This window comes from Syngnathus acus, chromosome 1, assembly GCF_901709675.1.
Source record: "Syngnathus acus chromosome 1, fSynAcu1.2, whole genome shotgun sequence".
NCBI lineage: Eukaryota > Metazoa > Chordata > Actinopteri > Syngnathiformes > Syngnathidae > Syngnathus > Syngnathus acus.
Window position 1 is genome coordinate 11,803,639 of NC_051087.1, and position 14,704 is coordinate 11,818,342.

The window sequence follows — 14,704 nt, forward strand, 5'->3', positions numbered from 1 at the left end:
TTACTTCTGTTCTTGTGAATAACTTTCACATCTATGTGATGCCATGTTAGTACTATTTGCCCAGGGCCTTCACAAACCGCTACTGACCATCCAAATTTCAAATTGGTCCTACCAGCTCTAGCCTTTGGTGACATCAGCATTTTTCCACCCTGATAGGCTGGTAAGAGCAAAACGTATTAAACACAACTATGACCAGCAAAACACATTAGTAGCTGTGTTCACATGATAAAATTTAATAATCAACATCTCCGGGTTAGGGTTACATCTTCAGCACTGTACAGTATAGTCTACGGAAATGGCAGAATTGGTATATTCACAGAATAAATATTTGACATATCTTTTCTAACACAGATATTGAACAACACCCCATTTGTCCTCTTTTAAACACCAATGCAGGCTGCACACAAAACCTTTCTTTAAGACTATCCCTCGTCAACATGTATCCGTTGATGGCGTTTCAGATTACATTTCTGTGTGAACCGTTTTCCACATGCCAAACAGCAATAGGGTCGTTCTCCAGTGTGGATTCTCCGATGTGCTTTGAGATTGCTCAGCTTGGTGAAGCTGCGGCCACACAAAGAGCAGCAAAAAGGTCTCTCACCTGAGTGAGACTGCAGGTGAGCCTTAAGGTCGCTAGGGTGGGGGAAACATTTCCCACACTGGGCACAGCACAGGGAGTGCTTGAAAACCAGGTGACAGTCTGGAGGGGATAAAAGATAGGCATGATGGGAGTTTGAAGACGGAGGCTGCGCTCTATTGTTAACCAATAGCGTGGTAGTTAATTTGTTTGCGAGGTGATCTCGCTGAAATGAAAGTGCAGTCGGGGGCGTAGCTTTAGAAGAGGGGGAAATTTTGTCAGGTGGAGCTGCAGTGCTGTTTGACAGTATGGGAAGAGGCTTTTTCAAGGGTCGGCTTACATGTTTCAGTCTGTCCTGTTCTGTATTTTTAGAATGCAGCTTCATTCCGTCTGGCATTGTGGTTTTATGGGAATTTGTATTTTGCTTAACAGCACTTGAGAAGGATGCGATTCCTGACTTTGTTGATGATTTGTTACTCATGATACGAGTGTCAACACCACCATTTGGAGCCACAAAAACCACCTGCTTAGTAATTAGAATGTTTGGTGAGTTAGGATTTTGCATGGAGGAAGAATCAGAGGTCGAAAGTTGATCCATGCTTGTATTAACACAACTCCTACTATCTTCTATAGCAGAGTCTAATGGCTCATTCTTTGCTTGCTGTAAAGAACAATTGCTTTTGGCTGGATCACACTCCCAGTCAGGTCGAACTCTGTGATGATGTTGCGTCCAGTCAGTGTGCATTTCCCCAGACAGCTCCGTAGGCATGTCTGAGCTCTCCAGGCCTTCAGGAAAGTTGCATACATTTGAGATCTGTAGGTCTTTCTCTGTGTCATTCTTCAAAAACACATCGCCCGTGCCGGTTTCCTGATCATCATGTGGGTTTGTTTCTATCCTCACACTTAGATTGTGAGAATCATATCCTTCTTCATCTGAGAATGAGAAAAATAGTTTCAATTGCAAGTTTACCAAGAATGTATGATTATTTTCAGTAAAAAAGAAAAACACACACACAATGTTATATATCATTTCAGCATTTACAGTATTACCACAGCTTAAAGCTGATGAGCTGATAAGAAAACTGGTGAGCCATGATTGGTCGTGACTGGCAACTGTGATGTCATTTGCAGTTAACAAGTGGCAAGATGGCCATCCACTAAAATGGATAACAACATATGGATTTTGTCTACTTCATCTAGTCGGCACACCACTGAAATGGCACATATTGTATCTGATGTGTCCACATTTGAAAGAGGCTGATTCCATGCGTTTTTTCCTAGTTATGATACCATAATTGTGGTAGTAGTTAAGACTACTAATCCCAGCATGCTTAGCGATTCCCATAAGGCATTGTGTGTAATGTGCTCACAGGGGTCAGAAGTAAACAGAGTTAGAAGCAACACGTAGGTGTCCAGTGTGATCATTATACAATAATGTGCAATTGTGTTACTTGAGCCATGCAATGTAAACCAAGCCTTAGTGAGCTCACTGATGCTGAAGCTGTATCAAATATTCTTCAAAGTTAATGTTCTGTTTTTAAGAGGTATTTATATTAATGAGGATGACATTTGAAGTGCTGAATAACCGTACCGCTTCATATTGAGAGCTGTGGGTCTGTGTATGTTACATGCGACAGAACTTTATCAACAACGTGCTCCATTGGTGAAACACCTCATTCTCCAAGATGCATAGTTAAAACTTACTGACTTCTTCCTTCACATTGACAGCCGGCATCACATCAGCATGTTCAGTTTTCTGAAAAAGGGGCAAACAGAAAATAATTCTAAACATGTTGCTAAATTTCATTTGCCACACAATTCATTTGAATAATTTCACAGAAATCTTTGGAAAACAAAATGGTTTGAATTTCTGTGTAATTAATCTACAGGGGGCCTCAAGAGGCAATATGTGCATTATTTTTTACTAATTATTTCAGGTATCATTTGCACTGTATCATTAAAGTAGAGCCAAGGAATTACTGTCTGTGGGGCTACATTGAAACTTAGCATCCACAAAAGCTTGATTAAAATCCATGTTGTTTCAAGGCTCCAGGCATATTATGAAGCATAACAAGGTTATTGAGTCTCCTCTCTGACTACTGTGTTATCAACAGCAGTCATAGAGGCAGGCTTTCAGCTCCATGGTTTGTTAAAGAAAATTTGTTTCGCTAAAACATTTCCACAAGTAGCGTAAATTGTACTGCACTATAGAGTAGTGAAACAGCTATAAAGCTTTTCAAACTGGTGCCGAACTGTAGTCGATAAAGATAACTTTTTTTTTCTGCGTCAATTAATCAATGTTGTTTAAATGTCAATTGTCAATTATATGCGTACAGCATGTGCTGTCAAATGCTAATGACCTCATGTCAGTCTGAAAAATAACCAGATGATGCGTGTGAACCTTTAGAACACCCTGAATAATGTGTATATAGTGCACTCATTATATTTTGCATGTCTGCTGGGAGATAATTACATGCGTGTCCTCCACTGCAATGAAACTGGCTGGAGGTCCATCTGCCTCTGTTTCACAGATCTGGCTGCCCGTCCATCTAGAGTCACTTTCTTTTTCCCCACCACCGGACATCAAAACATCTGAAAGTAAAACCATTCAATAATCATGATTCTGTAATCTTTATTTGCAGGAACTTGTTTTGTATCAATTCTTACCATCATGGAGTTGTCCAAGCCTTTCTTCTGAAGTATTGCCATTGTCATCATTTGTAATATCAACACACGTGCCATCTTTTTTTACTTCTTTCCCATTGTGATTATTTAATTGCATCTCAGCGCATCCCAACTTTATCCTTAAGGTCTCTAATTCCTGGTACCTACGCTTCACTTCATCCAAAAAGCAATCCTCTACCAGCTGTGTGACCTTATACATGGCTGTTTTCAACACAGTCTCCATCACATCTAGTAGCTGCGTCTGGAAGGTGACAACGAGGTTGTCAAAGTCTGTCATGACGGGAACGAGTATGCGTTTCGTTAAAAAAAAAAAAAAAAGAAATCCAAATTGAAAGTACGTATTGGAAAAAACGGTCGTTTCCAGCTGCGGATACGTCTCTTCTTTAGCTTAGCAAGCTTATGCTAACGAATGAATTCTATTGACCAACAAATCACGGTGTTCGTGCGATTCATGTTATCATAACAGCAGCCACTCTTAAAGTATCCCCAGGTCAGCACGATAGAGTAAATCAAACAAAAATATATGTTTGTATAGCACACATTTGGTAAATCTTCCAGCGATATGTTTTTTGTCGCTAGACAGTGACGTACTACGGTGGCTGCTTTAAGCCAAACATCATCCAAAATGCGTTTTAAATTGAGTGAAACCCTTTTGCTGCCCTACCCCACTCGTCGTTGTTGTTGGGTTGGAACTCAAATTTCTAACATTCATACAACTCAACTCTCGACGTTAATGCTGCTATTTTAATGGCGAGAAAGCTACTTTGAGAACTGTGTTAATTATTGAATTGATGAAAGATTTTTGTTCTGTTTTTTGTGATAGAATGGGGGGGCACCTCTTTCCAATCCAACAAATAGCCGTGTTTCCCCTTCCCTGCAGGCTAAATTTAATTCACTGAATCGCAGATATTGATTATATTAATTGCCTCATTGAAACTCTTATGTGCTCTTTTACGGCATATGTAGGCTGATACGAGTTTGCTTGAGGAAGAAGCCTTTGACGAGCATCAATATACAGCAAGATTTATTTTTCATGATAAATGATGGGTGTAGGAATTCTGAGGGGGGAAAAATCACTATACTGTGGCCCTAACCCTCTTCCGAAAGTGTGTTTTAAAACGGATACCAACTGTACAAAATATATCCACGTGGTGTTTCTCAAATTTACAACATCCTTGCGGTATCTACCAATCAAATTGTGCATTATTCAGTCCAGGTTTCTAGTCAAATATTCTGTGAGACAGTTAGAGAACACAGATCTATGCGCTTCCGTTTTTTAGAGTCCAAACTAACATCAAGAGACACAACAACAAAGGTGTTGATGGACCTACAGCAGCACGGCCACCAGATCGTACAATAGAGTGATAACACTTGCCAACATTGCCAACTTCGTCAATAGCAACAAACTCAACAATTTGTGAACAGCAGGAGGCATTGTAGTTTGCCTGTATACTTGGGGCACTCAGAGAGGTGTAGAAGAGAATCCCATCCCCCTGGCGGATTGAAATGCTCTCAATTCCTGTTCCATTTCCATCAGTAAGATTGGCAGACAGCTCCCACTCGAAAAACGAACATTGAGACAAATCATGGGGACAGTCATCAGCCGATACGCTGACCACCTCACACATAGGCTGCACAAAATCTGTAATCTGAGAACAAACGAGAAATGGGAAATGTTTTGTATTTGTTTCTAGAATGCAATACATAATATTTGAGATGTACATACGTATAGAATTACTCAACAAATAACGAAACCCTTTGTGTGTAAAATGAAAAAAAAAAACAACACTTACCTTAGTTACAATCGACAAACTCAGAACAGCATAATTGGAGTCAACACCATTGGATGATTTGGCTTCTAAAGTCAAAGTTGCATCAGTTCCTGATGGTGTGTTAGAAGGCGCAGTAATGGTCAGAGTTCCGTTGGTATATGTTCCAGTTGCCAGGTTAAGACTGTCAAGAGAAGATGCAAAATGTCCCTTAAAAACATTTCTATAATAACAAAATAAGTTGTTCAAAATGTGAGGCGATTATGCGCTTTTTCATGTAAATACATTGCAGTTGACTCTGGAACCTCCAAACTTGAATGCCTTTGCAGTAGTTAAGTTACCAACCTTTTTTTATTTATACTAAACCAGGGGTGTCAAACCCTTTTTTTTCACGGGCCGCATTGTAGTCATAGCTTCTTTCGGAGGGCCATTATGACTGTCAACCCAAATAAATGTATGAGCACCTCATATTATATACGGTAAAAGCTACAAAACAAACTGACAAATAACTCGTTTTCAAATCAAACGAGTAAAAACTGGTCAAATATTTAAAAAAAAAAAAAGATATTGAAAGTGCAGACAATTTGCAATAGTAATGACGCACGAATTGGATGCACAATTTGTCTTTGCGGGCCACATAAAATGATGTGGCGGGCCGTATCTGGCCCCCAGGCCTTGACTTTGACACCTGTGCTCTAAACAGTGCTAGATTTGTACCAATTTGTCTGGAGTACTGTGTAGCACAGTAACATGAAAAAGCTTCCCCTACAACGCCAGATAATTTGTAAGTTGTAACAACATTCACCGCTAGATGGGAGACATTACTAAGTAATACTTCCGACTATTAATCTCTATTAGAGGAAAAAGTACAGATATGCTGCCAGCCATGAGCGATTTTATGGCATTTTTAACATCACTAAAATGTATGGAACCTCTTCAAACACAGATGAACTAACTGTGATGTATGTAATTGCCTAGCACACAAGTCAGCCATGTTAACAACATGCAACTTGAATATACTTTACCGTTCAAAGGTTTGGGGTCACCCAGGCAATCTAGTGTTTTCCGTGAAAACTAACATAATTGCACAAGGGTTTTCATATCATCCATCAGCCTTCCAACACAATTAGCAAATATAATGGACCACTAGAACACTGGATGCTTGTTGGATATGGACCTTTATACACCTATGCAGATATTGCATTAAAAACTAGACGTTTGCATCTAGTCATTTACCACATTAGCAATGTATAGAGTGTATTCCTGATCAGTTTAATGTTATCCTCATTGAAAAATAGTGATTTTATTTTAAAAATAAGGACATTAATAAGTGACCCCAAACCTTTGAATGGTAGTGTACACCTGGTTATGGTCCTATATGTTTCCCCAGTAGCTCTGATGAAAGCTCCATCACATAAGTTGCCCATTCCTTTTCTACATGAAAGTCCCAGTGATTAACTCCTTTGGTTTTGTAATATACCAACACAGATACCTACATATGTGTGACAACAGCATTTAAGTTTGACTAATATCTTCATCCACAAGCTCACCTGCTTGGATATGACATTGGAAAGTCTTTGTCATTTCTTGCAGTGATGGTAAATTTACCACTTGGGCCCTGGGTCATCACGCTGAAAGGGAGTTTGAAGTTTTCCCCAGGCTCCACACTCCTGTCCACTGTGGCCTAAAATTCAGGAATCAACACTTTACCAGTACTGAACAGTAAAATCTATCATGTCTTGTAAAAATGCCAATTCCAATGATGTTGAGACTGTTGCATAAAACATCTATAAAAGCACAATACAACTGTTTGCAAATGCTACATTGGCGATTATTAACTCATTTTGAACTTGATGCCGAAAGGGGCATGCTTACGCTTGGTTACATCACCTTTACTTTTGACAACACTCAACAAGCATTTAGGACATTAAGTGAAGCTTGGTAGGTGTAATTCTTTCCCATTCTTGATTGATTTACAGCTTCAGTTGTGCAACATTCTGAGGTTTCCGTTGTCACCTTTTGTGCTTCACTGGTGGCAGTCTTAGAATAGGCCTCTTTGTGATGAGCCAGGTAGCTTGAGCTATGCCATTATCTTTCTGTGACCCTTCTCCTGCTTTCACTGGCTTTCCTTCTCTGACACTTTGCACATACATATTAATTGATTTCAATTAAGACTAAAAGGTCACACACTATCACACAGGCTAGGTAGAGTCGCCCCCTTGTAGGTTTGCGGCTAAGAGTAAAAGAGGAGGGATCTTGGAGGCGAGGGTTAGGCCTTCTTCCGTAATCTCGCAGTTAGACTGAGACGGCAGCCTCCTGGTGATATCTCTTAGCATAGCGAGCATTAAAGATAAAGAACTGGGAAAATATAACACTAGGCCAATCAGTCTTACTACAAAGTCATGCTGTTGGTGATGGTTCCTACACAGTTGTGCAAATGACTCATGACATTGTGTAACTGTTAGCTGACAATGGTTTTCTAAAGCATTCTTTTGCCATCATGGCAATGTCTGTTACACAATGATGCTGGTTTTTAATGCTGGTTTTTAATTGCTGCCTTAAGGACGGAAGGTCACAGGCATTCTCTGTTTGTTTTTGACCTTGTCCCTGACATGCAGAGATTTCAAATCTTTTGATGTTAAACGAGATACATGACAAAATCCCTGAACTCCATTTTAAATTGCGTAACATTGTTCTTAAACTGGTCGACTATTTACTGACACAGCTCTTCACATAGTGGTGAAGCACACTGCAGCCTTTCTTGTGAACAATGCCGCCTATCAGGGAAGCTCATTTAATTCCCAGCCAAGTTTCCAGTTGACCTGTCCACTTGTACATTTTTTCTAAATACGTATATTTTTAGGATCCCTCAGCTTTCCTAACCTTTTATTTCCCCTCTTCCACCTTTTTTTTAAACATGTTGCCGTCATTAAAAAAAATCATTAATGTTCATCCGTTTTAACAATACATAACCTGCATGTCTTTTCTAGTGTATTCGTTTAAATATAGGTTGAATAGGATTTTCAAATCATTGCATTTTTCTACTTGACAGTCCAACTTCATTAGAATTGTGGTTTGCACGTAGATAAGGGGCAGACCTGGATAATCACTTTGGAGACAGACATCTGAGTGGTGGATTGCCTCTGGAATGCACCACTTGACACCTCAGTTCCTTTCAGAATCACCACAAACTCCCCTGCAGGTACTTCATCAACTGTCACCAAAAAGTCACCGCTGCCCATGTCAGTTGCTGTACCATTACGTTCAACTCCAGTGTGCGGCACTACCAGGCCAACATTTTCTACTCTGATGGAGGATGGACCTTTTCTCCCCATAACAGTGAGGATCAAGGTGGCTGGCTGGCCTAGTAAGAGAAGCAAACAAGAAAAGACACTTCTGACCATCACACATTTGAGAAAAATAATCTTGAACCCCTATAGGTGATTAAATCACAATCATGTGCCTTTATCATTGCAGTTATATGATGTACTACATGTACTGTACCAGCTTGTGGGAGCCCACTAAGCACGGCATAACCTGGGTGAGGTCCCTTGAAGCTCTCCACAAAGTCATAGATAAAGGTAATTGTGCTTTGGCCTGAAACACAAGAACAATTAAATCCCGGTTTCTTCCGACTACAACGTCTGGTAATAATATAATTATAGTGTATAATAAAAATTTATTTAACCTCAGATTACTGACCTGTGACTTTAATTGTATATGGTTGTGTAGAGTTAATGCTGATTCTCCAGGAGCCTGGTTGACTGTCTGCATGAAGAAGAATTCTCCTCAGGTTGCCCACTGCCTGTATGGATGCCAGCACACCAGTGGTCTGTGTATCACTTTGGCTCACACCTGGAATATGTAAGAATGCATTATTATTTAATCATTTGTAAGATTATGCAATTCCTCAAAACAAATAACCAAGAGGGAAAATGTGTGGCATGTGCCATAGTTTGGCACTGCCCATGAAGCAGAGTCTTCACTGTGCTTGACACCTGCAGGGTTGGTCAGTGTAAAAGACAGGGATGATCCTGTGATGTAGATGGTGATATTTTGTAGGGATTCCTCCAGCATAAAAGAGAAGGTCTCTGGTTTCCCAGGATCCCTTGTGCTCTGAAAAACTGTCACCTGAGATCAGCAGAGGAAAAAAAGGCTTACTTTTTTACTTTCTCCACAGATTCCCTAAAACAATCACATAGCAAATGTTGAATGCCTCAGATGATTGAATTTAATCAATTTTAATACCAAAGCTGAAGTGGAGGTATCAAGGATGACGTCTGTGGCTTGACCCAACTGACTTTTGGACACCTTTATGGCCTGGCCTCCTGAAGCCAGAGCCAGGTCCTTGTAGTCAATAAAGGAAGCAACCGGAACAGAACGGCGGCGTCGTCTAGTGTTCCCGGTGTAATAGATTGACACCTGCCGAGATCAGGGATATTCAGTTAAAATAAGCGGAGCAAATGTTCATGAGGTGCAATTGAAAGTCAGCATTCACCGTTGACTTGGTGCTTCTGATGAGGGCCACAATGGTGTCTTTCAGATGGATGTCTTTAGCTGGAGCATCCGTGAAAATATAGATGTGGGAGGAGGCAGGAGAACCAGTGAGAGCCAACTGGTGACATCAAAAGCGAAAAAAGAGACTGTTTAACTCATCCTACTCTGCAGAATGCAATTTATATACTGCAAGTACCATTACTATGTATTTTAGTTTGCAAATTCCTTTCAACATATAAGCCAATTTAGCACCTGAAGTCCTGATAAGCACATCTCAGGGTGGTCACCACCTCCTGCCACTTTTATCTTTGAAATTTCTGCTTTCATTTGATCAGGGTCTGTTGTCCTAAATAAAGGTCCAAAATCTATATAAAAAGCATAAGAATGTATAATCAATATCAACTTCTTATTCACATGTAAGCACACTTTATAAACTGTATTTGACACATTTTTACAAAACAGCGATTGCCGAAAATGCAGTATCAGTGTTTAAAAACATAAGTGGCACTCTTACGTGGGTCATTGAAGGTTACCAAAATGTACTCTGATGGCTCATCTTGCGTTCCTTTTTTGATGTCAATAAGTTTGTACACAGTGTTTCTGGCTTCCACGATGTCATCTGACATACTGCCAGTATCATCAATGACAAAAACCACCACAGAAGAACGGACGATCCCCATCAATCTGTGATAAGGAAATTGAACTCGTACGGTCAACAAAGCAAACAAAAAGAAAGAAATAGTTTTACATTTGACACGCAGAAACAGACAGCGCAACAGATCTTGGTTTGTTGACACCATACAGAGGAAGCGGGGTTTTTTTTCTTTTTGTTATCCATTCACCTTAGAAAGTCATTGTTCCCCACAGTCAAGCGGATGTCTTCCAGTAGCTGGAGACTGGCAGCTGTGGCTGCCTTTACAGCAGCATTGTGGAAGGCCACGTTGTCAGAGCGACGCTCATCCTTGCTGATTCCTCCTCGAGGAACTGCTGTGCTTGAGAGATCAGCTTCACCCCCATGGCTACATTTACCTGGAAAATGTAAAGGACTGTTTGGGTGCAATTGTAGGTTCACTATATGGTTGTCTTTGGATGAAAAAAAATATTAATTCTTTAATTATGGTTAAAACATTGTTATAATGTTGTTCTTTGCTCTTTAATATTATTTTTAAATGTTTACATGTGGTAAATTATAATACAAAGCAGATACATAGATTGAACAGTTTGGGTTAAATATGTTTTGGTATTAAAAATATGTGATTGATGGTGATACCTTGTGGCTTGGCAGCAGAAATGATGCCCATGTAGCCAGAAGTTAGCTTTTTCCCATTCAGGATGTTTGGAAGGATTGGGTTGGGACATGTTCCTGTGGCACAGTCACTGCAGGTGGCAGTGTCAATATCTACAAAGGAAGAAAGGAAACCAGTTTTACACCTTATAAATAAAGCCAGTGTTAAGACAGAGTATAAGGACCAAAAACAGAAAAAAATAGAAGTCATAAAATTGAATGACGATGATGAAGAAAAATGGTTTGCTGTAGTTTAGTTATTTATTTATTTTATTTCTAAAACATTTTTTGTTGAGTCACTTTAACGTCCTGAGTTAGCTGTTAGCATACATTCCATGTCGTTATATTTCATGTACACTTGACCCCCACATTCTCGCTGATTTAAATTTTTGAGGATTTTTTTTCAATTTTAACTTTCAATATTTTAATATACGTTTTTAATAGTTTTGGAGAGGAGGATTTTTCTTCCCCTATTTTTTTTTGTATGTGTTTATCAGCACATCCACACTCCCACACTTATACGCGTCACTTTTGTTATTCTTTTCCCAGCTGGGTAATCTACCCAACTTGTTTGCATCGTGTAATCATTATGATTTCCTACCCAACCCAGTATTGAATAAAATCGTTTTCAAGTATTTATGTTCAGTTTTAAAACACACGTGTGCACACAATCACACATTCCTACCTGCCAGGTTTTCCAAAGGAAGGTCAGGACGTATGAGAGTGACATATGGTTCTGTGTTGCCCAACTCCACCCAGTTACTGTGGCTATAGAAGTCCTGTCAGAACATTGTAAAGCGCATTAATTCCTTTTCATTTTAAGTGTGAGATAACTGTTATGTTAGTATGTACACTGTATTTCATTTCTCAACATCCATCCACCCAACAGACTTTCAAATTGATTACTGTACTCAAACTTCTCAAGAGTCTATAAAACACACACATAAATAAAACATATAACATGTACTCCACTCTACTCACCTGTAGTGTATGAAGGACTCGACCCAGTGTTTCTCTGGCAGCCTTGAAGTTCCCACTGCGAATATTAGCCTTAATGGATGCCATTCCCTTTGTTATAAGACTACGCCCCTCCAAAAAGGCCTCCGAATTGAAATGATGTGGAGCACTGAAAGCATTTGGACCTCATATTCATCCGTTTCAATATTTGTAATTGAAAAGGATCAAAAATGAAATGTTTCAGTCTACTCAAACCTACCTATTGACGAAATTTCGATCCACAATTCCATTTTGGATGTAAATCTCTTGTAGAGCAGAGAGAAACTTCACTCCTGACACCTCACCCGTAGCTGTAGGGCCAAGACAGGCCTGGACCAGCTCCCCAGGAGAAGAACCCTGCAATCAGAGGTAAATGGCCGGCTGTCAAAGATTGGAAAACTCCATGAAGGGCAGCAACAATTGTTCTTTCCATTTTCAATTACCAATAAACAAATATGCAATTAATTCTCTTTACGTGGGTTGAGATAAGATTATAGGAATATGTATTTTAAATAGAAATTATCGATACAATTAAGTGAGGTTACAATTTGATTCAATATGGTTTATCAGTAGGTCAGTTTGCTCGCCCTCAGACCGTACAGCAACCATAGTCTACTTTGGTCTATTTTAATAATCCTAATCCTTTGTTTGAAAAGTAGGGGAAAAGTGTATTTTAATATGTATTTTTATATATTTTATATTTTCTCAGTTGGGTCTGTTCTGTTGACTTTGTCTTTTCCGCAATCATTGTTCCAAAATGACAAACGTGTGCTGTGTGCCAAGTCCATACAGCTTCTATCCTACCGTGGGTTTGAACTCATGACCAGCAGCCTGGGCCACAGCTTGACATGTTTCTGTCACTTTTTGTAGCAGGGATGTTCCTGTAATACCGACGTGTGTGGACACCCCACCCCCGATGGGGACAAAGGCCACAGTTGGCCCAGATAGGACCAAGGCCAGAAGGGTGAAGCCCAACCTTAACATCATTATCTCTGGAAAGGAAACAAAAAGTTATTGTGCTGACAATAAAATGTAATTGTCCTGACAATAAAATGTAAGAGCTTCTAGGTCAGGACACACATTTGTTATATCATCTCAAGTGCCACATCTATTTTGTGTTCATGTATATTTAATCTCGAGAGAAAGCCCCAAGTAATCAGTACAATTTTCGCACTTTTGGACCATATTTATAATTAATGACAATCAAGTGAATCAATCAGGAAAAATAACAATAATCTTTAGCAAGTGGGTAACCCTTTGGGTTAGCGTCAGGAAGGGCATCCGGCTGTAAAAGGTTTTGCTCCAAAAATTCTCAGTATGGCTAGAGACGGCCATATCGAGAACCCAGTCCAACCCAGCGGCGCCTGGAAAGCGGACTTTAAAACGATGATGATGATGATGATGAAGTGGGAAGAAATAAGGTCGGAAACCAAACCTTTATTTTGGGTCATAAATTATATCTACAGAAAACAAACAGAAATTTTCAACACTGAATCCTTCTACAGCAGTAGATAAATGAATTAAATAAATTGTAATATACATTACATAAATTATTATTAATTAGATATCATCAAATGTTTTTGTATAATTCTAAATTGTTTAGTTGTCAAATTAAACGGAACAGAGAAAAAAACTTACTGTACCTTGGCATGTAACCTTTGCTGGCTTAAATGACTCAGATTTTAAGATTGCAAGACCATCATCAAATTATTATTAATTATTTATCATATAATGCTTTTGTATAGTAATTCTAAATTGTTTAGTTGTCAAATTAAGCGGAAGAAAGAAAAGAAACTTACTGTACCTTGGCATGTAACCTTTGCTGGCTTGAATGACTCCAAAGTTAAGATTCAAATGAGTATTATATGGTGGGGAGGTGGAGCTTAATGTTGGAAAAGTATGGATAAGTGAATCATTATACAAAAAAAATAGTAATAAAAAGGAATATGCATTTGAGAGACTGAATGATTCAATGAAATGTGTTGTTTGTTTCTACAAGCACAATTATAAACACTGTCAAAACAGCATTTTAATCCTTGCAAAAGCAGTGCTAGTGCTGGATCTAAAAAAAAGTATAGGTAAGAAAAATTCATGTTAAATGTGGTAGCCAGGAAGTATAAATTACATTGACCCGTTTTTACTCCTTACAACGATCACATATCAAAATATTAACATTCAACTATGTATAACATGATACATTAAACCTGTCGACTCTTTTTGAGAACTTACTACAATATGTTTTGAACATGTCTCAAGCTAAATTGTCATTTACTGTAGATTCATGAAAACATCACTGACTGACGAAACATTTTTCTCCACATTTCTGAACAAAGAATTAGAACACAATATACTCTTCTATATAACAAATGGTGACCTGATTCCCCGTGGTCATAAAAGCAATACATGTTCTCGAAGGGATTCATCTTATCTTCTTTTTTTTTTTCAGCTTTAACTTCCTATTTGATGTCATGATCTATTTTTATATCACCTGACAAGTGTGGCTGTAACATTATAATTAGGTGTGTCAAAGATAATAGACCAAACAAGGAAATTTCCACTCTTATGGAAAGTACCTAAGAACACAATTAAAGAGTTGCAGTGTGATTATGTCAGACTGTTTAGCAAAATCTCAAAGGCTACGTCATCATCATGCACTGTTTGTATTCCATTCTGACCATTTAAACGTCGTGCACACTACACACACTTTTTAAACACAAATTAAAAAAAATACTGACAACAATACAATGTTGGACTTATTTCACAGTATTGATAAAAATAAAATGTTTGATTTGTACTGGGATGCTAAAGTGCAGTAAGTGGAAAGGTACTAGTTGCCATTTGTCTCCCCATGTCTGTGACAACTTTCAACAAGATTTTGATTGGGCAGGATTTTGT

The 14,704-nt window shown here is 38.8% G+C and overlaps 2 protein-coding genes across 2 annotated transcripts; both read right to left on the minus strand.

Annotated features, from left to right (window-relative positions):
- Window positions 1-209: 209 nt before the first annotated feature.
- Window positions 210-3,865, minus strand: si:ch73-109d9.3 (zinc finger protein 528). The gene is made up of 4 exons (XM_037258419.1): window positions 3,245-3,865; window positions 3,051-3,169; window positions 2,282-2,333; window positions 210-1,510 (listed from the first exon to the last, which is right to left on the minus strand). The coding sequence occupies exons 1-4, from the start codon at window positions 3,537-3,539 to the stop codon at window positions 423-425; spliced, it is 1,554 nt and encodes a 517-aa protein (XP_037114314.1). The 5' UTR covers window positions 3,540-3,865; the 3' UTR covers window positions 210-422.
- A 399-nt stretch (window positions 3,866-4,264) lies between these two features.
- On the minus strand, window positions 4,265-13,680 carry vwa11 (von Willebrand factor A domain containing 11). The gene is made up of 18 exons (XM_037260004.1): window positions 13,614-13,680; window positions 12,614-12,801; window positions 12,030-12,166; window positions 11,795-11,939; window positions 11,499-11,592; window positions 10,799-10,927; window positions 10,371-10,557; window positions 10,043-10,212; window positions 9,781-9,893; window positions 9,530-9,646; window positions 9,280-9,453; window positions 9,030-9,162; window positions 8,734-8,886; window positions 8,536-8,628; window positions 8,130-8,395; window positions 6,582-6,715; window positions 5,056-5,215; window positions 4,265-4,911 (listed from the first exon to the last, which is right to left on the minus strand). Exons 2-18 carry the CDS (start codon window positions 12,794-12,796, stop codon window positions 4,522-4,524), a joined length of 2,778 nt encoding a protein of 925 aa, XP_037115899.1. The 5' UTR covers window positions 12,797-12,801; window positions 13,614-13,680; the 3' UTR covers window positions 4,265-4,521.
- Window positions 13,681-14,704: the final 1,024 nt, after the last annotated feature.